The 26,699-nt window shown below is 40.4% G+C and overlaps 1 protein-coding gene across 13 annotated transcripts in view; it reads right to left on the bottom strand.

The window, feature by feature from the left end:
* Positions 1 to 2,520: 2,520 nt before the first annotated feature.
* The window catches only part of COLQ (collagen like tail subunit of asymmetric acetylcholinesterase), a 79,543-nt gene continuing 55,364 nt past the window's right edge, over positions 2,521 to 26,699 (bottom strand). For 2 of the 13 annotated variants that reach the window (XR_003093048.1, XR_003093053.1), the window contains 7 exons: positions 21,203 to 21,299; positions 19,705 to 19,844; positions 16,879 to 16,998; positions 13,403 to 13,523; positions 11,063 to 11,165; positions 7,805 to 8,230; positions 7,128 to 7,534 (listed from right to left, as the gene is read on the bottom strand). Coding sequence is in view for 6 of the 13 variants with exons in the window: in XM_025198948.1 (XP_025054733.1) it covers positions 4,168 to 4,421; positions 13,403 to 13,523; positions 16,879 to 16,998; positions 19,705 to 19,844; positions 21,203 to 21,299 (732 nt within the window). In the remaining 7 variants the exon portion in view is untranslated. Of the gene's footprint in view, positions 4,422 to 7,127; positions 7,535 to 7,804; positions 8,231 to 11,062; positions 11,212 to 13,402; positions 13,524 to 16,878; positions 16,999 to 19,704; positions 19,845 to 21,202; positions 21,300 to 26,699 lie in introns of those variants that run through there. The other 11 variants (XR_003093051.1, XM_014517958.2, XR_003093054.1 and 8 more) reach the window with 11 other exon arrangements.

Here is a 26,699-nt window from a genome sequence, read left to right as displayed (position 1 = left end):
GCCCACAGAGCTTCTGTATGGGTTTCTCTTGGTTGGAAATAGCATTTAATTTAGCAGCATCAGTAGCAACAGCAGGATTCCTTGAAGGAAATGAAAAAAATACATATTTTGATACAGTAGACAGGCCTGGATGGGTGCTTTACCCAAAGCATCTGGCATCACTTCACATGCCAGGCAGAAGGGTAATGGAGTCTCTATTAAATAGTGTGTCTGTTTGTGTGGGAAGGCTATTAGAGATCTAATCTAACATAACACATGTTCAGGATGCTGACCTGTACTGGTCTACCTGTGAGATTATTCCTTTGGCAATCCATTTTAAGCAAGTGCTTAAGATGGGGCTTGATGATGAAAGAAATACAGATCTATTCTGTACTATACCACCACTATACCGCCTTCTGCCTGCAGTGTGAGCAGGATCACATCCTACTTTCCTCCCTAAATCCTAACAATTCATTAATCCTTGCAACAAAACAATTTTGTAACGTAAAATCTAAAACTCACTTGTTAACAGAAGAACCCATCATCATACACCTCAGCCTTACTCCACCGTCTCCTTCAGCATATTTTCCCTCAACACATCAGTCTACCCCCTATCCAAATTCCAATCCACTCAGTGCTTGGAAGACTAACAAATCCAGACGCTGTACAAATGCATCCTGGCTGGAGAAGATACACAAATAAACTCCATTCTCCATTTGACTTAATAGAAGAGAGACATCTCTGTCAATGGCAGCCTAGGTCAACTACATCCGGACTAAAACTTGTACAAAACATAGAGGAGGCTGTCAAAACAAATTAAAAGCACTAAAAGTAGAGGGCTATAAGCCAGCTCTTTTTTGGTCCCAATTCTTTGTCAGGGAATAATAATAATAAAAAAATCCTAATGTAATTTCCAGCAGGAGTACACTCCTTTAATGCAATTTGGATTGGCTGCCTTGTTCAGATGCAACATTTCCACTGCTGAACTGGCTTGGGTCCATTCTCTTAACTGTCTCAGTAATTACAAATGCAATCAGAACATACCACCAGACTTTCGCTCTGGCCTATTAGAACTTGGAGTGATTCCAGTTTTCAATATATAAATGAGAAGAGGAGGCCTAGTTCACAGCAGAGGGCACATCTTTAGGATATAACTGAATGCATTAATATATTAGTTTTGGAAGAAGGAAAGAACAAGATATACAAAAAAAGTCTTATTTGGGGCTTCTCCCCCCCCAATTTAAGTCATCTGGTCTGGCTGTGCTCAGTCTGTTTATAATTTATGTAGTCCCTAATGGCCTAAGTAGACACCAGCTATTCAGGATTATTGATAATAATTTTACATTCTACAGTTATCTCCTTCACTTCAGTTTCCTGCCAGCACCCTAAACTGCCTAGAGCAGAGAGTTCAGTAACTTGTTGCTCTGTGTCTTACAAATAATAGAACAGTTTACAGGGGAATAGACAACTGCTTTTCAGGCTATGACTCAACAAAGTGTAGCCATCTCCACTGTAAGGATGACAGCATCCTAAGGACAATGCAGAGAAGAGCACCTTCAAAACTGAGAGGACCAACTAAAGGATGCAGAAAAGATGAGCAGGACTTTATAATTAAGGTCAGAACATGAAGCAGGGAAGCTGATAGGCATCACCAACAGACTTTCTTATTGGAAGGACTTGGCTCTGCTGTAAAGACCACTTCTTCTTTAACTCAAGTTTGGGTAACTGCCAACAAAATTTGAATATGTACAATATTACCTCATGGTGAGAAAGTGTTTAGCATATTGCAGAAGGAGCTTGATGCTCAGCTTCTACCATTACTAATTAGAATGCATGCTGCTTGGAAGAACCTCTTACAGGAGATGCATCACATACACTTGAGAAATACCAGGAAGAAAACAAAGCACGTGCCTACTTATTCAGCATACCCTTCACCATATTAGTGTAATGTCTCCGGTAGTGTCCTGTCAGAATTAGAGCGTAGCACTGCACAGGCTAAATTGTAACTTTCAAATGACTGACTTAAGGCTGCTGTCAAAGTTTTAGCTGTAATATTGTGTAAAGGATTTATGTAGGTACTTTCAGGGACCTCAGTATTGCATTGGGACCCCAATGCATGGCACTGTGCTCCTTCAACATGCCTCACTTTGGTTACATATAGGCCATATTTAGATGACACTGCTATAGCCTACCTCTTGCCAGGGCCAGCCCATCCTATCCTGCAGCTGCAGGCAGCCCCACAGCCAAGGGGCTGTGCCCCGCTCGCCCCCCACCGCCTGCACCATGCTTAAAGGGCTCGATGCAGGCAGGGAGCCCCTTCCTGACCGAGTGGGGGAGGAGTTCCCGGCTCCACTCCCGCCTCAGCCCCAGCAATTTTGATTTGTTGATGAATCAGGGGCATCCAAAACTACATCTTGCAGGGGGCCCCCAAAATTGCGGGCCGGCCCTGCCTCTTCAGCTTCTACTAACATGGAGGTTAGGTAGGTGCTCTTCTTCCACAGGGTTTAAAATATCAAGGAAATGTACACAAACACACAGATCTAACTAAAAGGTGATCATTTATTAATTCCTCTGCTTAAAAAAATAAATAATAAAGAAGACTGATAATCTAATCAGTGGGCTGGACTACAAACAATATTGGTCTCATCTCACAGCAGCATAAACAATGCAGGTAAGAGATAGCCATAGCAAGTAAATGAACTGCCTTTATTAGTTTTTTCACTGGTGATTTCCAGTATTGCCATGAGCATGCAGAATGAAAGCAAAGTCTTCTACACATGTGGGGAAAGTGTATATATCAGCTGGTTGTGTTAATGTATTATCACCTTTAGAGAAGTAACTGTATATATGACTACCATTGCAGTGCTGTCACTGGTACATGTGATTCATGCATTTCAAACATTCACGTATAGTATTTAGCATAAAGCAGAACCAAGTGGCCAATATGAAAATGACAAACTAATCTGAGGCCTATATCCCTGAATTGCACACATCACTGTATGTAGCGTTTGCTTTGATTATAAACTTGGTTGCATGTAGCATACTCAGTGCTGCTCCTGTATGACATTCACTCATTAAAGCTTGCTAGTGAACAAAAACATAATTACCCTGAATGCTATTAGAGCTAACATATCATTTGACCAATTTTTTCCAAAAATAAAACAAAAAATATATATACAACCTATGCAGCATGTAGATTGAATGGGAATCCATAAACACACCACTATGAGACTAGTTCTACAGAGATGTAAAAAAGAGAATATACACTCAATAGTGATGAACACTAGGCAAGACTAAAAACAGACAGCGATGGATAGGACAAAACAGGAAATCTGGAGAGAGTGAAGAACATGATCAAATAACTGATTAAGATTAGGTGAACAAAGGAAAGAAAAGAGAGAGCAATGGTTTTTGGTGTAGAAACTAAAGTGAAAGTCAACACGCAAACGGCCACATTGTAATCTTCACCACAGTTTTTAAGTAATCCTGGGAAATTCTAAAGGAATTGAGTCCCTGCAGCATCACTAGTAGCACGCAATACAGCCAACTTGACAAACGGTGAGAAAATGCATTAACTCTTTGTCTTCTTCATGCCTGATCCCTCCTGAGACAGGGAGTTTCTCCAGTTAGTTTATCCAGTTTGGCTTTTTAGTCTTGCAATTGTAGGCCCTGTGTGATCCATCAGCATTTTTATATACACACACACACTTCTACAGCTCTTCTTCTTATCCACTGTATATATTGTAGATAATGTTGATCAGTTCCTTTCCCTGATTTGCTGCCCTTAAAACTGCTTACTGGACAGCATCTACTGAATCCACCCATGAGTGTTTTTAGCTAATTTGTATGTCACTGAAGCGGTCTTTCATGCGATACAACACATACAAAGTTCACATTGTAGTAAAAGAGTAAATAATCTCTGTAAACACAGCATCTAGGATATGCTTTGTGTTTACATTGAGAAAGTCTAAAAACAAAAACCCTGAAGAGTGTACATTAGATCTAACAGTGCTAAGTCGAGGTATTGTTGTCTTGTCGCGCAATATTCCTGGTTAGTGAAATTCAGTTTCCAGTGATTTAGTGTTGCACTTGTTATACAGAGTAGTTCTCACATGCAACCATGTGAAACACAAATCTTACTGGCAAACTCTGTTTGACATTTTTCTATTAAGACAGGATGCAGTGGTCCTATTTTCTTCCAGTCTGACTCGATTTAAAAAACAAAAACAAAACAAATTTCAAATAGCCATCAGCAGCATGATATTTTTTCACACAGAGGTTCTGTATGTGTCTCAGTCCTTCTTGTAGTGATGATAGTGTAGCACCTGGTGTACCTGTAATGTGTGGGATGCTACCCACTGCCATTTTTCCTTCATGTGAAATAGCGACACTGTGTAGAGTCAATATAACAATAGGAAGTACATCGTAATTTTCCATAAGACCTAAGATAAAAGAGAGCATGCATCAGTTACACAGAACATTTAACCATTACGATACATTTTCATTTAATGTATAAATACTGTATTTGCACTAGCTCTGACCAGTCTCACAATCATAGAACAATTGGGCTGGAAAGGATCTAAGGGAGATCATCTAAATCCCACTCCCTCCTCAAAGAAGGATCTTCCCAGACAGCATCTGATGAAGCAAGCTGCTGCTTACAAAGACTTATGCACCTCTGATTTAGCTAGTTTATAAGATGCAAATCTACCTGGCTTTAAACCATCCTAGCCAAATGTCTGTTTAACCTGGTCTCAAAGACTTCCACTTAGAGATGTTGTAGAATCTATTCCAGGGCTTAACCTTTCCATAGAAAGTTCTTCCTAATATCTAGCTTAAATTTCTCCTGTTCCAATGTAAGTACTTGTCCTATGCCATTTGGACTAAAAACATAGTCAGTCATTGTCCTCTTTAGCCTCTTAATTTCTGTCATATTGTGCATCGGATCTGGCAGTAGCTTTCTGTAAGAATCAAGTCTATTCCCACAAAAATATCAGCAGAAAATTACAGTTTTACAGAAATTACAGAACCTATAGGATCAAAGGGGTCACAACTAGAAATGTAAAATTTCTGGAAATTTTGAAGCCATGGAAAAAACCTGTTTTTTCCCCATTTTTTTCAGGAAAAAACCCCAGATTTTGGAGGGAAAATTGAAATATATGCAATAATTATTTTCTTAGCACACTTTACAGATTTAAATTCACTTTACTACTTTAAGAACATAAAATGTATTATGTATAACTTGGTTTGCCCATTGAATTATCATGTTTGGTATATTTATTACATTTAAAAGTATAGTTTATTCAGACAATAATTACAAATTTACTAATTGAATTTACTTTAAAATGTTTTTAATTTTTGTTACAAATGGAGCTACAAGCTGCTGAACTCTAAGGAACTAGCATCTCTTAGTTTTTGCCAGTTTATGAGAAGCAGGCAAAAATTAAAGTTGAAGATAGAAGAAACTATGAACATTATAGTAAAACAAAGAAAGTTATCACATATTCTGGATGTAGTCTCTTCCATAGTGTCAAGCAGATACAGAAAGCACTCATTTTTAGAAAAAGAGCTGAGAAAAAAAAGGAGAAAAAAGCCAAGACTCATTGAATACAAATTTTGCTACATGAAACTTTGTCTAATCAGTCTCATTTTCTGAGCTATCACTATCAGCATTTTCTGCTTCTTCTGCTCCTTCATTTTTACCATCTTCATGTACTTCTGAAAACTGAAGTTTTGCCTGGATTGAGAAAAGCTTCTCTACTGTTTCACATGTTAATTTGTTTCTTGATTTGGTGTGAGTATTTCCAAACATAGACCAGTTTCTTTCACATGCTGCAGAAGATGGAGGAATCTGAAACAGTTGAGAAGAGGAGTCAAAGGCTGTGTCCTGCAAAGGCCTTGGCACCATGCTGCAGGAGGGATATATCCTTGGCAGAGTCCCAGACTGCATTCCTGGACCAAATACCTGAAGATGTTCTGTATTCTGCAACATTTGAAAGTACATTTCCAACATCAAGTCCTAAGTGTGTTGCTTGTTTTGTAATCCAGTCAAATGCAGTAGCAGTGCTATCATCTCTAACACTTCTGCCTTTGAATCTTGGATCCAAGAGATTTGGAGCAGCATGGAATTGATTGGCAACAAAATTCTTCCCGTTTGTTATTAAAGTCTTTCACTTTTTTTCTTCTGTACTTGTAAGCGGAGATACATTTAGATTCTTAATACAGTTGATTTTATCTGGGCCATTTGGTAAGGAATGTCTGACAAAAGTGCACTGTCTGATCCAGATGCAGTGATTGCTGAAGAAATTAGCTTTACAATCTTCAGGGAGTTCTGCAGCTGAACCCAGAAGACATCCTCATCAAATACAGTGTTGCTTACACTTCTGGGTACTTTAAGATCCTCAATTATTACTGTTTCTTGAAGAGCATCTTTGTTTTTTAGTAAACTTTCAAATGAGATCACCACTCCACCCCATCTAGTTTTACTACAGAGTTTGAGTGTCTCTATTTTATTCTTTGCATTCTTTTCTTCCTGCTTCTTCTTAAAGACTGCAACTACAATATGAGTAGCCTTTACACATTTTACAACTTCTTTTGCTCTTCTATAGATCTTTTGCAGAGTGTTCAACTTCATGATGTTATTAAGAAGCAAGTTTAGCCCATCGGATGCACATCCTATTGCAGTAATATGTGGATATTTATCCATTATGATCCCCCATGCTGCTTTCATGTTACTTGCCTTGTCAGTCAGCAAAGCAAATAACTTTACCACTCCCAATCTTCTGCAGGACTTCATATATTTTACTAATGATATACTCTGCAGTATGCCTGTTCTCTCCTGTTTCAGTGCTTCTGTAAAAAACTGGCTGAGGTGTTGTTATCACAAAATGTATGATTCCTTCTCCCCGCACATTTGTCCATCCATCTGTAACTACTACAAGACACAGTGCTTCATTGATTTTTCCTTGCACAGATTGCATTACACGTTCATATTCTGACTCTAAAAGAAGCTTGCTCAAAGAATGTCTGTTGGGCAAACAGTATGATGTTCTTAGTCATTTAAAAGCTTCCTGCCAGTATGCATTTTCAGTTATTGATAATGGCATCCCAGAAAAATATATTGCTCTTGCAAGAGCTTGGTCAATTTTTTCTGATCTTCAGGTGTCATCTTGTCTACAAATGACGTTATTGAGAGTCTTTTGTATACAGTTGGTTGCAATATTTGGTTACTTGAGGATGTTGATTGGACAACCCTTTGTGATGCTGATGTTATAGAAGAAGCAGCAGCAGCAGTAGGAGGACTTCTGGACTGAGAACATTGGAAAGAACTACTTGCACTTTCATCATCATGATTTACCCCCTCCTCACTTACACCCATGAAGGATTTTTTAATATCTGCAGAACACTTCTTGCATACAAGGATGTCTTTGGTCATCCTAGTAGCATTTGGAAATACATATTTCATTTGACAGTATTTGCAAATCACATTTTATTCTCAGAATAACTTGCAGTGTGGAAATGCTTCCATATGCTAGAAGTTGGTCGCACAATTTTGCTGAGGAAGAAAAAAGAAAAATGTAATTTAGTGGCTAGCTTGTATATATAAACACTAAATTACAGCATGTACAAATTTAGTAATGGATGGAGTTAACTGTGAACAACTTCCCTGCCCTGCAGGCCTTGCCTCACTGCTAAAGTTGGGTGATTTGTCACAAAACATCACATTAGTAAGAATTCAATTATGAATTGCATAGGTTAAGAAAATATACTAATACAGCTAAAATATAGTTTAATATACTGAATTCAGAGAAATTTAAACTCTTACCTTTCAATAAGGAAGTATAATTTCTTTCAGCTTCATTGTGCTGATTCTGTACTTCTCCAAAACCTTTAGACTTGCTCGGTCTCCTCTCCTGAGGCTTTTGAAAAAGCAGGGCAATAAGCTCCTGGTTTCTAAGCTGTACAGGAATGAATGGATGCTACTGCCAGTGTCCACTCCCAATCCTCCAAGGCCTAGTCAGGAGGACAGGAGCAGATCCACCAACCTCTAGATCAAATGTCAACAATAGAGGAAGTCCACAAGCAAAGGCAGCACTGAAGCCTTCTTTCTCCTCTTGTGAAAATGGCAGCACCCCCTGGGGGCAGAAATGCATCTCGCTCTTGCATTTGAAAGTTGTACTGTATTGCTTGTCCTCGGTGTATGGGAATTGTAATGGTCTGATATTGTAGACAGTCTTGTATAAAAGTCTTCCTATTACACAGTTATCAGAAAACATTTTTGGGGAGTAAAGGGTAGCAATATATGAACACCTTGTCTTAAACATTTTATTGATCATTCTAAAAGAAAATACTTCATAAGAGGTTTTATAAATTTTTCCAAAAAATTTCAATTTTGGGGGAAAAAACAAAAAAAAGTCCTATGAAAAATGGGGAAAAAAACATTTTTTTTTCTAAATTTTTCTTTTTTTTTTCTTGGCCTTCACATCTCTAGTCACCACAGCAAATTCAGGTAATGGGATAGGAATCTGAAGTCTCCATTTAAACCATACTTAACATAGGTCTATGACTGTGACATCTCCTGTTCTGCAATTTCCCTTTCAAACTTTTTAAAAGTTTTGCTGCCTGAGAAGAGTAATCCTGATTTTTTTAATATATGGAGAGTCCTGACCCTGTTGTTCACATCGCATATGGACTCAGCAAGAGAAGGCATGCAGACTTGGTGGCTCTACACTATGGCTGGCAGGTGGAAAAGTGTGATCTCAAGGCTGCCGTTGGCCCCCTTTGACTACATATAAGCATGGGCTATAGGGTGACCAAGTTTTCCTCCTCCTTCCTCCCCCTCCCCAATGCAAGTATAGCTTAGATGGTCTCCCGACCCACCTGAACAGCAGCCGGGTTCCAAGTCAGAAAGTATCAGGGCAGTGCTGATCTCACAATTTTGGCCTGTACTTCTTTCTGAGGATGGGTCTAGCCTCTCCTGGAAAGGCTACCAGGACAGTAAGGTTGGGAACATGAGAAAAGAAAAGGGCCTGCTGTCATAGCCCAGGGTTTAGCTTGCCAGCTTCCTTAGCCCAGGGCTCAAGACTTCTGTCTCCTTTTTCCAGGGGCCCTCACTGCTGTGTATCTAAACTTTTTTAACATGGAGTGGCCGAGACCTCTGGGCCCGTATCTTATAAGTTATCTGAGAGAGAAAGCTGCCTAACCTATTTGCTTAATAGCATTCACTGCGGCTGTGCTGGGGCTGCCCATGGTTACCTCTGGCTAAGCACAGGGTCTCTTTTGGTGCAGCGATTTTTTTTTTGACTTGTGGTTACTCCATGGCTCATGCCATGTATGGACTCAGAAGGAGAAAGGCTGGTCAGCATGCCTGCTCGTTGGCTCCAGGGCTGGGAATCAGAAGAGCATGAGATGAGGGGTGCCTATTGCCATCACTGGATTACCTGAATTAGCTTCTGTGACCCCTTTGTTTTTATGGGTTCTTTGCTTCTCACAACACTGTCATCCTCCTTCCCCTTTACCTCTCGATCCTCTTTTTCCACCTTTTGTATTAAAATCACTCACTTCACTTTATACACTGCTTTATGCTGTCCTTTCACAGTGTCTGATGAACTAAACCTGAATTTATGCAAACTTGTACTCTCTCTCTCTATATAATCTTAGTTAGCCTGTAAGGTACATATATACCCTACCTTCTGGACTAAATTCCACTTAATCAAAAAAGCGTTTAACTTTTATTTGGGCAACAGGCTTCCACTGATTTCAAGTGTTGAACTGTCTTTCCCTTGATTTCAAGGGTAAGAAAACATACTTACCATGGAGAAGGACACCGAGCTACCTTGCAGAAAAAATCTGCAGATTATTACCATCTCCTCTGTGTGGGGGACAGTACAGAGGTGGTAGAGATTGAGGATTGTTGTATCTTCATTTAATTGAATTGAGCTATAACAATATAATCAAGAATCCGAACCACAGATTTTATATGTATGCAATATTGATAAGATTTTTGTTTTTTACTACTGAAGTGATCCTTCCTCATCTCCCTCTATGTGGAAACTGGGATTTCTAGAAAGTGATTCCTGAGTTTGAGTGTCTCCATTTCTAGGTTTTGAATGCTTCCAAGGGGCTGCTTTTTGCTTCAGGAAATGGTTGTTCAACCCTTCCTGAGAAACAGGCCCTTTAAGACATCTCATTTCTGTAAAATGGCTTTTTTGTAAATCTTGTCCTGCGCAACCTTTCATCTCAAGTTCAACCACCTTTACAGTGGACAGTTGCAACAATTGCAATTTGAGGATTGACACAAGGGGTAGTTTGCAGAAATGCTCTGTGGTTTCTTATTTCTGTCAATTAGCACATCATAGTTTTATGAACCCTGAGGGCTCTGCAGATAATTTCGTTTACAAATTAAATGTTTCCTGTTAGATAGTAATGATACCCGACAGTGAGATAGAGGAACTGAAATTGGAAGCAAAATGCTGGCCAGAGGAAGACACTTACACAAATACAAAGCACCTCAACAATAAACAGATGTTTCAAACAAATACACTGCCAAGCAAAATATGGCTTTGCATTTTTGCAGATAATTCTGGTCTTTGAAAATGCTTGAGCTAATATATAATTGACTGCTTCAGAACAAAAGAATCCCAGACTGTAGGACCACAGACTGCCCACATCAGAGTTGAGCTACAAAGGAAGAAAAAGTGGCATTTTGCCTCTTTTTTCTTCTTTGTGATGTAACAAGTAGTCTTAGCTACACTTGAACATTTTAAGAAGAGAAAATTAGTTTAATGATAGCATCAGAAGAGTGGTAAAGTTGAGAGACTGGAAAGGGAAGGGATTCTCTGGGATATATTTGCAGATTAAGGACAAATTTATGCTCCCAGGCACAACACATATGCCCAAATCTCATTCACCAAAGTAGAAATCACATGCATATCACTGAAGGGACAATTTAGTTTCAAAAGTCAATATAATGCAGTTGGAATATATACCATTTGTTTTCCCTCTATCTTAGTAACTAGAGATGGAATAAAATAATCTCCTATGATAATTTGTTTTTAGCTAATGAAGGTAGGTTTGTCCATACCCAGGGAGATATGTTTTACATGTCAAATATCCAAAATCTTTTCCATCACAGTCTTCTACTCCTTCATGTCGGTAGCCATCTCCACAGTAAGCACGACGACATCCTAAGGACAATGCAGAGAAGAGCACCTTCAAAACTGAGAGGACCAACTAAAGGATGCAGAAAAGATGAGCAGGACTTTATAATTAAGGTCAGAACATGAAGCAGGGAAGCTGATAGGCATCACCAACAGACTTTCTTATTGGAAGGACTTGGCTCTGCTTTAAAGACCACTTTTTCTTTAACTTAAGTTTGGGTAACTTCCAACACAATTTGAACACGTACAGTATTACCTCATGGTGAGAGAGTGGAGTTATTTCTTATTCCAGCTAGAAGGAATGAAGATGATGGTGCTCCCACCAAAACAAGTGAGAAAACTCCCATTTCCTGAAATGGAACCTGGCCTAGGGCCATGACTAGAGAGGCCATCGTATTGTACCTGTGGGTGAAGGCTGGGTTTTTAATGGGTCCCACTGCATATATCTTCATAATTTTTGCCTAAATCATAACTGGATTTTGAATGTAAGGTCTGTGATTTTTCTAAACATAAATTTAAAAGTGGAGAATGTATTCCTTCATTTGAGAACCAGAAGTCAAAGGGAGTTGAGTCACTGTTAAACAAACTATACTGATAAAAAGGGCATGCAGAAGTGGGGAGCTGATAACAGTTATTAACCATTTATTTCCTAGAAGCCAAGGTGAGCTCCTCCACAATGACTCATTAACTCTGCCAGCAAGCTGTTTTGTTAGAAATTATTGCTTCTATATAAAGAGTAATTATTCTGTTAACAACTAAATTTATTCAAAAGTTAACTATTTTGTTTTGATTCAGTCAAGAGAGAATAACTGGCAGAAGCACAGAGGCTGATAAGAACAAGATGATGGATACTTTTTTGTTTCCAGGTGTTCAGGTCACATCGGTGATAACCTTACAGATCATGGAACTCTATTCATCTGAAGCTATGTTTAATTTAATATGATGGCATACCAGAGACTCAGCATATTTACAGAAAAAAAAGAAGCTTGCAGTTTTCAGTTAACAAACACCTATTCAGCACTGTGAAAATGACTCCTTTGAAATAAACAAGCAGAAAGCAGGGAAGAGTTTCTGTACGATTGGGTAAGGAGTGAAGTGGCAAATACAAGACTTTTGAAGGTAATGAGCAATGCCTGTATGCTATCCTTTGGCCTGTGCTTTTAGTGAGCAGCAAAGTGAAAACCAAGTTTACTTGGTGTGTAAAACTAGAGGTGAATATAGTGGGTTAAAAATTAATCCCACTGAAGACAACAGCAAATCTCTGATGGTTCTGAAGGAACTAGAATCTGACTGATTATTAATTCTTACTATTATGAACAGATACATATATAGCTTTTTATTTTATAAAGCAACGCTGCTGTCCCAATACTTATTTGGGATTTTGGAAGGGATAAACAGATTTTGCTTACCTAAAATCATTCTCTATTTAGTCTCAGCTGGATAGAATGGTTAACTTTTACTTTCAGTCCCAGATGATTGTGCAATACACCAGCAAGGGTCTAATCTTGAGCCCAAAATCACACCACTTTCTACATAAATTCTGTATATGTGAAACAATTGCAGGATTGAACCCTTGAAAATATTAGGTATAATGTTCTGATTTACAGGTGGCTGAATTTTAGCAGTGAATGAAATAGTTCCTGTTTGTCAAACCTGAGAAGTATTTGGAAACCTTTGAAACAAGACACACAACATTTACAAGGTACTATTTTCTCCAGTGCATATAACGTTTGGCCATCTTATTTTTTTTATAAAAATCAATTTATATTTCAGCTATTGAACCTTCATCTTTAACATCTATATTCAATATACATACTTATGGTTGCCTAAAGCTCCCACATAAGATGTAATGGAATGGTCATTCTATTGATCTTAGAATAACATCTAAGAACATTTATACACATGCTCCGGGAGTGTGGGAGGGAAGGGAGGCAGGCTTTAATTAGAGGCTCTGACAGCTGCTCTAATTCAAGTGCCCAAAGCGTCTCATGTATCAGTGTCCCTGCACTGAAAAATGGCAGTGGGGGCACTTTAACTAAAGCTCGTTAAATAAGCTTTAGTTAAAGCCCCCCCGCCACCATTTTTTCAGCACTGATGCATGAGATGCTGGAGTCTGCTGGAGCGTGGTAATTATCACACTCCAGCAGACTTGATTAATCAAGTCTGTATTTACAACACAGGAGAGCGGCCTTGCTGCTCATGTGTAGGCCCCTAAGGTACTTTTACATAATATAAAGAACAGCATTTGAATGGGTGTAACTCACTTATACAGTCATCAGTCACAATAGTATTGCCATCATCACATTCTTCCCCATCCTGTACGATCCCATCTCCGCAGGTACTTTCATCCTCTACAGGATAATCCACAGGATAGAAAGGAGTAAGCTATCCAAACAAACACATAACAGTTACCCAACCTGAAATATAATCATCTTTCTCAGCATTAGAAAGTGAAATGAATGCTACCGTTGGGCTGAAACCACAAATTGGTTTGGCCCACTACTTGAGCCAAGTGGGAATCTGAAGTGTGGATCCAAATGTATTCATAGTTTAGAGGATGCTTGGATCTGAGGGTTGAGATTAGTTCTGTCCCCTAATGCAAAGTTAGGGAAGTTCTCAGAAACTTGCAATGTAGGTGAATTTCTGTGTACTGCTTTACATTAAGTCCAGATAGCATTAGCTTAAGGTGAAATAAATGGGTCTCCCATAAAGTCAGACAAAACCTCTAATAGCCAACAGGAATCTGGCTTCAACTGGTTTCAGGGGTTTGCACAAATCGTTTTCCCCACATGACTTCATACTCCTGACTTAGCTTAACAGGGAACTCTTCAGTAAACTAAATCAGAAAAAGGAAGCTTATAAGAAGTGGAAACTTGGACAAATAATTAGGGAAGAATATCAAAGCATTGCTCAGGCATGCAGGGATGAAGTCAGGAAGGCCAAAGTGCAATTGGAGTTGCAGCTAGCAAGGGATGTGAAGAGTAACAGAAAGGGTTTCTAGAAGTACGTTGGTAGCAAGAGGAGGATCAGGGAACCTATGGGTGCTTTACTGAATGCGGGAGGCAACTTTGTCACAGAGGATGCAGAAAAGGCTGAAGTGCTCAAGGCATTCTTTGCTTCAGTTTTCACAGGTAAGGTCAGCTCCCAGACTACTGCACTGGGCAGCACAGTTTGGAGGGGAGGTGAGCAGCCCCAATGCTGAAAGAACAGGTTAGGGACTACCTAGAAAAGCTGGATCTGTACAAGTTCATGGGGCTGGGCAGGATGCACCTGAGGTGCTAAGGGAGTTGGCTGATATGATTGCAGAGTCATTGGCCATCATCTTCGAAAACTCGTGGTGATCAGGAGAGGTCCCAGATGATTGGAAAAGGGAAAACATATTGCCAATATTAAAGAAAGGGAAGAAGGAGGGCCCAGGGAACTACAGACTAGTCAGCCTCACCTTGGTCCCTGGAAAAATCATGGAGCAGGTCCTCAAGGACTCCGTTTCTAAGCACTTGGAGGAGATGATTAGGAACAGACAGCATGGATTCACCAGGGGCATGACCAACCTGATTGCCTTCTATGATAAGGTGACTGGGTCTGTGGATGTGGGGAGACCAGTGGATGTGATATACCTTTGATTTTAGCAAGGCTTTCGATATGGTCTCCCACAGCATTCTCACAGGCAAGCTAAGGAAGTATGGGCTGGATGAATGGACTGTAAGGTGGATAGAAAACTGGCTGGAGCACTGGGCCCAGAGAATAGTAATCAATGGCTCAAAGTTTAGCTGGCAGCCAGTATCAAGTGGAGTGCCCCAGTGGTCAGTCCTGAGGCAAGTTTTGTTCAACGTCCTCATCAACAACCTGGAAGATGGCATAACATGAACCTGTAGCAAGTTAGCAGATGACACCAAACTGTTTGGGGGAGGGGGAAAGGGAGATATGTTGTAAGGTAGGGCTAAGATTCAGAGTGACTTTGACAAATTGGAGGATTGGCTCAAAAGGAATCTCATGACGTTCAACAAGGACAAGCAAAAAGTCCTGCACTTAGGATGGAACAATCCCATGCACCACTACAGGCTGGGGGCTGCCTGGCTGGGCAGCAGCTCTGCAGAAAAGGACCTGGGGGTTACAGTGGACAACAAGGTGAATGAGAGCCAGCAATGTGCCCTTGCTGCCAAGAAGGCTAACGGCATCCTGGGCTGCATTGGTAGGTGTGTTGCCAGTAGGTCAAGGGAAGTGATTCTTCCCCTCTATTCAGCACTGGTGAGGCCACATCTGGAGTACTGTGTTCAGTTTTGGGCTCCTCACTATAGAAAGGATGTGGACAAATTGGAGAAAATTTTACTCACCCAGCAGAGGGCAGTAAAAATGGTGAGGGAACTGGGGAACATGACTTACGAGGAAAGACTGAGGGAACTGGACTTATTTAGTCCAGAGAAGAGAAGACTGAGTTGGGATTTAATAGCAGCCTTCATTTACCTGAAATGGGGTTCGAGAGAGGATGGAGCTAGACTGTTCTCAGTGGTGGCAGATGACAGAACAAGGAGCAATGGTCTCAAGTTGCAGCAAGGGAAGTTTAGGTTAGATACTAGGAGGAATTTTCTCACTAGGAGCGTAGTAAAACCCTGGAACAGGTTACCCAGAACGATTATAGAAGCTCCATCCTTGGTGATTTTCAAAAACCGGCTAGACAAAGCTTTGGCTGGGATGATCTAGTTGTGGATGGCCCTGATTTGAGCAGGGGGGTGGACTAGATAACCCCTGAGGTCCCTTCCAACCCTAACTTTCCATGATTCTATGATTCTATTAATGTTGCCAGCAGATTGAGAGCATTGATTCTTCCTCTCTATTCTGCACTGGAGTATGGTGTCCAGTTTTAGGCCCTCAACTACAGAAAGGCTGTGAACAAGTTGGAAGGGGTCCAGTGGAGGGCAACGAGAATGGTTTAGGGGGCTGGGGCACATTACTTCTGAGAGGCTGAAGGAACTGGGCTTATTTAGTCTGCTAAAGAGAAAATGGGGGATTTGATAGCAGCCTTTAAGTACCTGAAGGGTGGTTACAAAGAGGCTGGAGCTTGACTGTCCTCAGCGGTGGCAAATGACAGAACAAGGAGCAATGGTCTCAAGTTACAGCAAGGGCAGTTTAGGTTGGATATTACGAAAAACTCTCACTAGGAGGGCGATGAAGCACTGGAACAGATTACCTAGTGAGGCTGTGGAATCTCCTTCCTTGGAGGTTTTTAAGCCCTGGCTCAACAACGTCCTGGCTGGGATGATCTAGTTGAGGAGGGTCCTGCTTTGAGCAGGGGGTTGGACTAGATGACCTCCTGAAGCCCCTTTCAACCCTAATTTTCTATGATTCTATGACTAACAGTTGTGCATAAGAGCCATACACTCAGGCAACAGCTTTGAGTTCTGCTCTGTTCCGGGCTAACCCTGAAATATGTCTGCCAATCCGTTCCACAAAACTCAGCCCTGACATTTTTCTTTTTGAGCCTGGTTCACAGGCAGGTATAAAAAACCTGAAACTTTCAAAAAGTTAATGCCTCCAGTAATTCCTGTGAATAAGAGTCCTGGAATTTTACTCACATCTGACAAAACTTGACTTTTCAGGAATAACTTCTAAAAATGCTCAAACAACCTGCATGAAAGCTTTTCTGTTGTTTTTTATTTGCTCAGTAATACCTAAAGTACAGATCTTGTTTAAAGAGGGAAAGGAAATTATAAATCAGATGTCTTCTGAAATACATTGTTACCTGGATTGGAAGCCATCCAACAGTATCCTTGAAATAGAGAGATCTCTGATCTCTTCGAAAGGCTAAGGCATTTTTAGTGTCCAGCCGGTCTAGTTCTTCTTGATTGTTCACCACAAAAATCTGGGACATAGAAAAGGAGATAATTGGGAATTCTTTCAAATGATGTATCAGGTTGTCACAAAGTCTACTTTTCCAGGGGTAACATATGTCTTTACATATGTTAATAAACATCCAGAAAAAGATTTTGACAGGTTGAATTCAAAACAATACTACTTTTAATACTATAGTTGTGATCACAAAATAAATAATAAAAGAACCATTACTCAGCCTTAAATATTTTATTCATACTTGCCTGGCATTGAAATCTATACTTCTGTATATAGGAGTCTTTCTGTCCAAAGCAATTTTTTTAATTGAATAGAAAAAAAAGCTCAAAACAGGAAGAAATAGAATGAGCTGCTCTTGTCTTAAATTCTTTTATGTTTAAGTCACTGAAAACAGCTGTAAGAGACATTAAGCAGTAATCCCTTCCTTTAGCACTTTAATCGAATTAATTTTGGTAAGATTCAAAACATTTTTATATTAAGAAAAAGCAAATGGAATACAACTGAAGAAAATGGATTTAGTAACATAATGGCTAAGCCTGATTTCCACTAGGATAAACAGAATTAGCTCTTTTTAAAAATCTGGGCTGATTTATTTTTACATAACATCGTGCTGTCCCCGCAGCCCTAACAAAATCACATACTGAGTAATAATGCCTTCAGTCCAAATGGAACACTCTTCCACCAAGAGCTGATTCTGCAGTCCCGGAGCATTCCTGGGTAAAAATGCTGTAGCTTCACTTGAAAACAGTTTAAGTTTTATCTTCTTAACAACTAGATATCTAGGCCATCAACAAAAGATGTAAAACCTGGAATGAACTGCAATTACTGAGAGCTAGTCTGAGCATTGATTAATGAAATGAAACTGAGCTTGGGTGTTATTCTACACAAAGCCAACAGAGAAATTAACAACTGGGGAAAGCACAGGGGTACTGGGAGCATGTAGTGGAAGGCCTATTTAGTTCAAAGTGGCACTAGGTGTTCTCTAAATTATTCAGAGCTGGTTGGCCTCCCATTCAGCTAACTTGCAATTATAACTCACATCAAGCAAGGCACTAAGCACTCGCTCCTTTTCTGTTCTGTAGGCAACTATCTCAGCCTTTAAGTGATATGAAAAATCTTGCAGTGCTAATCAAAGATGACTTTGTGAAAGAGAAATGTAATTGCAGACTTAAACTTGAACTCTTAACACTAACGATAAATGGAGTAAGCAAGTGGAATTGCCAAGAAGGGAGCAACAACCCTGTTTTATTAGAAGATAATGTCATGAATTTAAATGGCTTCCCAAGCTGTCTGTCTTCTTTAAGTTTGTCAATTTTGACAGGGCCAAGTAAGGGCATGCCCACTTGATCCATGCCCGCTTGAATAAGACTGCGACTTTTGCATTGGCGATATCTATGCACCAATTAACGTATGTTAATCTCAAGTGTCAAACAATCCATAGACTGTTGCAAGTGGCTGCATAGCCTGGATGAGAGAATTACATCCTTTTGCTCCTTGTGCATCAGCACAGTGACAGTACTTAAGTGAGCTGTTGAGGTGAGACTGGCTCTTTGGTCTAAGTTCAAAAGAAACTCATTTATAATTAAAAATAGTTAGGTGAACAGAAAAGCAAAATAAAACTAACCGGGTTTGCAGCATCTATAGTTCTTCATCAAATAAAAGACTGGGTTCAGTAATCCACTATTAAAGAACAATATTATGAGAGTATAACTTGTGCTCTTTTCAACACTCTCCTCTCCTCCACACTGTGGTTTTCTACTGTGGAACAGATTTGTGTGTAATAGGGCTAATACATATCAGGGCTAAGAGAGATGCCCATTTTCCTTATTTATTCACTGTTATTCAACACTTTGCCATATAACTTTCCTTCAGTGGCATAACTAGGGCAGGCGAATGGGGCAACTGTCCTGGGTGCTGACTTGGGGATAGGGATGTGAAAAAAGCAGTTGCTGCCAGCGCTGTGCAATCTCGATTGTGATCATGCAGCACCCAGATGTCAACAATGCCATCCACTCACACAAAGCCAAGGTACAGATATTCACTTTGTACCACAAGAATCACTGTCCTCCTGGTAGAAACCAAAAGTATATATATATGGTCAGGCTTTTTCTCCCAGGGTACATATGACCACTCCAGGAGAAAAATAACCCTGTGAGGCTCTCCAGCCATGGAGCTAGAAGAGCATCTGTACAGTTTGGCTCCTGGGCTACTTTACTACTGGAATATTTTTTTTCCAGTGAAAATTCATGTCTGTACACAGCATAAAGCTTGGAGCTTGTTGTAAGGCATAAGCCCCTCCCATAGGCTGACTTTCAAGGTTTTATATATAAAGAAGAAAGTTTTGAAGCACACTTATCATATTCAAACAAGCTCCCCTTTAGATCCAGAAGTTTATCCAACACAGTGGGTGCATCAACACAAGACACTAACTAAGCAGTAGTCAAAAATACTTCACAGTAGCACGTCACAGCATGGACAGTGCTAATATGTTACTGCACAGTAGCATCACCTAAAAGACATTAGCTGGCACTACTGCACAGTAACTCCAGTTACTGCACATCTATTCAGTACTTGCTTACTATACAATTATTATATTATTCTATACAAGTACTAAATAAATGCGCAGTAATGGCTGTGCAGTAGTGCTCATATAGATGCTCAGTGTCTCTTAAAAGATGTTTACATATAATTTACTTCACTTCCTAACAAGATGACTTACCACAGGGACTTTTGCGTAATTGTGTCCAAACATGGATTCCTCATATGGTGGGATGTTCACATTTTGTGGAGGTTTGCAAAGACATCTCCCTGGAGGCCCTGGAAGTCCTCTTTCCCCTTTTGGTCCTATTGCTAATTGTCCTAGGAAGCAAAATATGAGCCTGTCATGTTACATAGTTACTGTACAAAATGCAAACATAGCCTCAGAGGAGGAAAGGCTGAATGTTGAGTCACTCAAAAATACATCTGTGCGCCATCAGCTGTTGCATGTCCTTACCTCCCCTACAGTTCACTGGGTATTGAGGGAACTCATTATTTTGCAGTTTAAGGATGCATGCCTTAACAGTACAAGCAGTGATGTTATTACAGAATGGGCATTTAGGATAAGAACTCACATGGCTGGTTTGGTATTAGCAAAACTGAGAAATATTTTTTCTATGGACAGAGATGACCGTTTAAAAAGAAATCTCAAGATCCTGTTTGCCTTTCCAGCAGGTGAAGACATCTCTGCAGTTTACTAATTTCCAGCTGAATCTATGCTGGGAGGTTTCACTTTGGGGGATATCCCAAATAATAGCTATCAACTCAAAGGAGACTGCTTCCAGGGCTTCAAAGATCCATGCCCACTGAATTAGGCAAAAGGAGACAATGGGAAACATGAAAAAAGGAAGCTGAGCAGCTTTCCCCAGATGTTACTGGATTCCAGCTGGCTTTTGCTTTTGTTAAATTTTTGGCCTTTTTATGCTTCCATCATACATTTAAGAGGGGAAAAACACTGACTGGTAATATGTACTAGCGTCCCTTTGTATTAAAGCTCTCATATTGACACATGGGTTAGCTTGCTTCCTTGCCTAGGGCTTGTGTGCATTTGTGTTCCTGATTTATAGTTTTCAGCAACAAAGAACTCCCCAGACCTTTGCCTTTTATCTCTGCACCACATACAGAGGCATCCACAGCATGCCCAGAGACAGAGAGAGGGGATTTTTTTCACTCCTTTTTTCCTATATAGATTACTCCTCTCCCATCAGATCTTATTGTAGCAACAAGTATCTGTTTTGTTTTGTTATTTACAGAGTGGCACAGGGTGAGCCTATACCAGCTGGCTAGGAGAAGCAATCTGGCACTGTAAGCCCAAACAGTGAGGAGACAGAGAGGAAGAGGGCTTCAGTTATGATGACTCAATAAATCCTCCCAGGCTCCCATGCAGCTCTTCCTCAAGTCCATGTGCACAATTAACTGGGGTCTTCAGCTAGCTTTATGATCACATAACTTATTTTGTTTAAAATTATCAACCATAATGAATGGAGGATGGTACAAAACCCCAATAACAAACAATTATGGAATAGCATGCCCATAAAAGAAGTATTCTACTCTCCCACAGGATCTACTGGATAAACAAACCAAACTTCATGGGATTTTCTCTAATGATATCTACTTAAGAGGGTTATAGTAGATAGGACAAGTAAGGGGTGAGATAAGAGATGAGTGGTCCTTCTTACCTGACACTGATGATCCTGGTGGACCAGGCTGACCTGAAGGACCAGGCCTGCCAGGTGGACCCATCATTCCAGTGGGTCCAGTGTCTCCCTTTTCTCCCTGTCATAGAAAAAGGAGCCATTAATTTGTTAAACTATGAATGACAAAGCAAGTTAGGCCCACCTGCATTTAAAAAATGGCAATATATCCCTTCTCCACTCCCCCCCCCAGTAGTCATTCACCAGTGAAAACATATATATTGTACACATAGGCACCATGCATGGAGACATGAGGGCAAGAAAATGGGTTTGGATCTAAATTGGGATTCTGCTTTGAACTAAAACACAAAAATGGTTCCAACTTTCTTAGTAGGTCTGCTCCCTGTATAGTGAAAGCCACATCTTTGACTTTCACTCAGGCACTGTTGAAAATTTTACCCATAGCCTGCATGGCATCTGCCTATTTGTTCTTACTGCCTTTAGTCAGTATTACCTATCACTATCATAAAGACACAAGTCACCCCAACAGGTTGTTGCTCCCCATTCCAAAAATAAAGAGAAATTACAGATAAAAAATAGATAAAAAACAAATTGTTTAGTGGTACAGTCTTCTACTAGAAATGTCCTAGAATCTGATATGATGGAACTTATTTATAACTACAATATGTATTTATCTTTCTTTTCATAAAGTGCCAGAGGTTTAGATTTTTTCTGTCTCAAACAGCTTATCAAATTAATTCAGAATTTTAATGGTGTATCAGCTGCAAGTGATTTGACCTTCATGCAAGAAAACACACAATTTAGCATGGTAGATTACATTATAACCACTTGCTTTTAATCTCAAAGGTGGTGAATTCCACAAGGATGGTGTAACTCTAGGGTAACGTGCATGCAAAAGAAAATGCTGAACTGCTGCATGTCGTTTCAGAGTAATGAAGAACTGACATAGTTACATATACTAAAATAATTGTGTTACATAATATGCTGTATTCCGCAAATAGCTTTAAATGTCAATTGCAGTATTTCAGCTGAACCTGGTTATGTGTAGCCAGGAGCCCTGAAGAATTAATTTAATACTTCACCTTCTTAATTCCTGTAAAGTAAGTACGTTCTGTATCACCAATGCATCCAAGACTCCATGTGAATATCCATAATTTGGGTCAATAATTACTCACATTATAGCACAAGTGTACAAAAGAAGAACACCAGAATCAGAAATGTGGGAGCAGCCAAGAAACTGTGTGGGAGACTTCCCTTTCCTATACAAATGAAAGCCCAGCAGGGGAAATTCAATGTTACAATATGAATCCTTGAGAATTGCTTGATTTCTTTGTGTATTACATAGGGTGAGTGATCAGCTGGCATTCTGCAGCATGAGTCAGATGGATCAAACATTCACATTATAATGTCTTTTGCTTTGGCCCCTTTCTCCTGCACTTGCAAAGAATATTCCCTAAACAATATTTAATCTTCCCAGCAGCAGGCACCAAGCTTTCTAGAAAAGCTTTTTTTCAAGTAATATTATCTACTCATGGCTGACATAAGACATTCCTCCTTGTCAACATTGCAATCCTAAACTGGCTACTTAGTGTCAATTTCCCGGCTACAAACCTTGAGGAACAGGCCTTTTATCTCAATTTGGGAGCTGCAAGGCTGGGACTTGAGAGTTTCATTGTCTGCCTCTACTTTCAGAATGGATTTGCCCTGGAGACTCAGTGGAGAGTTGAAGAAGTCAACAAGATAATCCAGTCTGATCTCAGAATGGAAGTGGAAGTAACACCTTCTTAATTTAGCTGCTATTCTATACAGGGATGTCAGCTGGATCTGGAGACAGGAAATGGCTCTATGGAGGTGAAAATGTCTCTGTTTAACAAACAACCTTTTAAATACAAAAGCCTTGAAATAAGAGCAGCAAAGCCTTGAACTAAGAATTATAGGCTTTAAAAAATAAATCAATAAAAAGTAATAGTCTATTGATCAAATAAAAATGGAAACCCAATTTACAAACCTAGGTTCATAGGGTTAGAGATCAAACTGCCATTTAGGATGAGATCCCAAATGACCTTTAATACCTCCACTTAGGTATTTGCTTAAAATGTAGGTGCCCTGCCTATTTGACAGGGTGAATAGGGAGATTAGTAGAGAGGTGCCTGCAAGTACCCTGTAGGGTTGTTGGGTCCAGAGGTTTGTCTAAACCCCTAATTGTTGTCTATAGATATTAGACGCAGAGCAGGGAGGCACTTTCATTTCACTGGGATCCAGACAGGCCCAACGGAAAGTGCCTAGCTGAGCCAGGACAACAAACTGACAGCAGCACTGATCAAGACAGCAGCCTTCCTCTCCCACCTTCAAGTCACTTGAGAATTGCCACTGGAGGAAAAAAACCGACATTGTAGTAGTGGTTACAGCATTTTCTCAGGAAGTGAGAGATTTGGATTAAACTCATCTGGGGCTCAGTGTCAGCATAAGTGGGGCTCAGTGTGGGCAAACTCATCTGGGGCTCAGTGTGGGCATAAGGGTTTGTTCACAAGGATCATATTGCAGTATCAGTCTAAAATGGTAGCGGATGCATACTTTGTGCTTAAAATGTGGCACAGACAGAAAATAGATTGCAGAATGCGATAATCAAATCCATTAAAGTTGAAGGGAGCTATTTTTCCAATGCATACAAGCAATTCTTGCTGAGTTGAGGAGATGTGACTCTTAGCACCCGTGAGTCAAGCAGAACAGTATTTAATTTTATCTCACAAGTCAACTCCTTCAGCCCCACATCGGTTTTTTGTGCATTTCCCTGAACTCCTCCAATCTGTCAATGTATTTCTGGAATGTGGTGTCCAGAGCTGAGTACATTCTACATGGGGTAACCTTGCCAGGCCCATATTGACAGGGATTATCACCTCTCTGTTTCCTGAGGTGGCACCTCTATGTCCACGACCCAGAGCCCACCTATTCTTTTAGCATCATTGCTTTCTAGGTTTCTACCCCTACCTAACTGTTTGCCTGTGGTATCTTTTCCCGTTTATGTATTTATTCTTTTTCTTGCACATATATCTGAGTTTGTGATGCTTTGTTTTCAGCTGTTAGAACTATTTTGGCAAGAGCTGTAACATGGGCATAATTTATTTGTGTGCTCGGTTTCCACCCTACTATACTGTCACTATAGAAAGCTGCCTTGTGCAACTCCTTCAAGTACTATGCCAGACTCATCCCCTTGAGCCAAAACGCTGCCATTTAATATTACCCACTGTTTACAGTCCCAGTGAACTTAATCCAAGCAGCAGTGCTTCAAAGGGATGAAGGGAAAGGTGTATCAAGATTAAAAATGGAGTCTTGGCCCTGCTGCCTTCCTTAAGGAGAAAATGGGATAGAAAATGACCACAGAAAATGAACTGATGGACCCCCTCCCTGCCTCTGCAGCTGACTTACCCTTCCAGTTGCTCATTCTCTTGCCCTGAAGAATCTAACACTACCTCTCCTCACAGCAGTAGTCACAAAAAATGTAATGGGGAACGTGGCTAGTGTTCCCCATCATCAGCTATAGAGCCTGGAAGGAGATCGTAGTAGTTTCTAGCATCTGGTCCTCTGCTTCCCACTCCTGTTCATCTTCAGGGCATCCCTGACATCTATCATCATGCTGTATATTTACAGCTCTCATAACAGCCACTTTGACTAGTGAGTCAGAGGGCTACAAATCAGAGCAGCAATCATTCCCCCTAAGTCAGCATCAGAACCAGGGATCCATAAAGTTTTTGTAAAAACACTATTGCTACCAATGCTTTGGGTCATGGCCTGAACTAAAGCAACTCTGTCAGCCTTGAATTGGTTGTGGAGTAACCCTAGGGGCCTCCTTGCTGCCAGCTCTGACATGGAATTACCAATTATAACAAAACAGTGGCACTCACTGAGTGAGAGCTGCACACCCTTTCACCAGGCTCCCATTGGCTAAGAAGGGAAACCAAAGCCCTCTCTGAAGTTCTGTTCAAACAATGTATTACCAGTCTAGGAACACATATGATATTTTCCCTCATACAATATGCTTCAAGATAAGATATTCACTCTGGATGCTTGCAGACTTTAAAAAAAATAAATGGCGCTTTATTTTAAACTGGGCATGTTCCCATGCCAAGACCCACACGTGCCCAAAAGAGGCAGCACATTACTTCACCCCAGCTTGCCCAACATTTGTAAGATCAGGCGCTTTAGTGGGGCTTTTTTGGCACTTTTATTTAATAGCTGATTGAATCAGCTTTAGCTGAAATCACCAAAAAGCCACGCTGAAGCACCTATCTTTACAGATGCTACAGAGCCGGGTTTTAGTAACGCGCTGCTGCTTCCAGTAAGTGGGTTTTTTGTAGGTTTTTTTAACATCTGCCAGCAGCCCTTGATTTTGAAAAGCAGAAGGAAGAAAAAAAGAACTTTTCCTGTACTAAGTAATTAAGTAGCAGCAGCTAAGGAGCCAAGCCTGCTCATTGTTCTGCTCCCTCTGCATTGTGTACAGACTTTTAGTTCCCCTGGTAACCAGCAGACACTTCTCTTACTATATTTCATGCATATAATGCACAGTCCAATTTCCAGCCACTGATTTTTGGAAAAAAGGTGGGTATTATACATGGTACATTTCAATGCCATGCAGCCTGAGATATGAATACTGAATGTATGATTGGATAACCTTAAATTCCTATATGCTTAGAGCACTCAGAGGTATAGTCTGCAAACCCACACATACATATATATATTCAAAATCATTCCATTTCCATGTATGCAAAGCTGAAAGAATCAACTCAACTAAATACAGAGGAATGCAAAGACGCAGAATTAGAATCATACAGTCATAGAAAATTAGGGTTGGAAGGGACCTCAGGAAGTCATCTAGTCCAACCCCCTGCTCAGAGCAGGACCCAACCCCCTGCTCAGAGCAGGACCATCCACAACTACACCACCCCAGCCAAAACTCTGTCTAGCTGGGTTTTGAAAACCTCCAAGGATGGAGCTTCCATCACCTCTCTGGGTAACCTGTTCCAGGGTTTTACTATCCTCCTACTAAGAAAATTATTTCTAATATCTAACCTAAACTTCCCTTGCTGCAACTTGAGACCATTGCTCCTTATTCTGTCATGCCACCACTGAGAACAGTCTAGCTCCATCCTTTCAAACCCCCATTCAGGTAGTTGAAGTCTGCTAATAAGTCCCTTCTCAGTCTCCTCTTCTCTAGCCTAAATAAGCTCAGTTCCCTCAGTCTTTCCTCAGAAATCATGTCTCCCAGCCCCTGAACTATTTTTGTTGCCCTCTGCTGGACTCTCTCCACATCCACATTCTTTCTGTAGTGAGGGGCCCAAAACTGAACATAGTACTCCAGATGTGGCCTCACCAGTGCTGAATAGAGGGGAATAATCACTTCCCTTGACCTACTGGCAACACACCTACCAACACAGCCCAGTATGCTGTTAGCTTTCTTGGCAACAAGGACACACTGCTGGCTCATATTCAGCTTATTGTCCACTGTAACCCCCAGGTCCTTTTC

The sequence above is a fragment of the Alligator sinensis genome, unplaced genomic scaffold (assembly GCF_000455745.1).
Source record: "Alligator sinensis unplaced genomic scaffold, ASM45574v1 scaffold29_1, whole genome shotgun sequence".
NCBI classification, from domain to species: Eukaryota; Metazoa; Chordata; order Crocodylia; family Alligatoridae; genus Alligator; species Alligator sinensis.
This window is presented reverse-complemented; position numbering and strand designations above follow the sequence as displayed.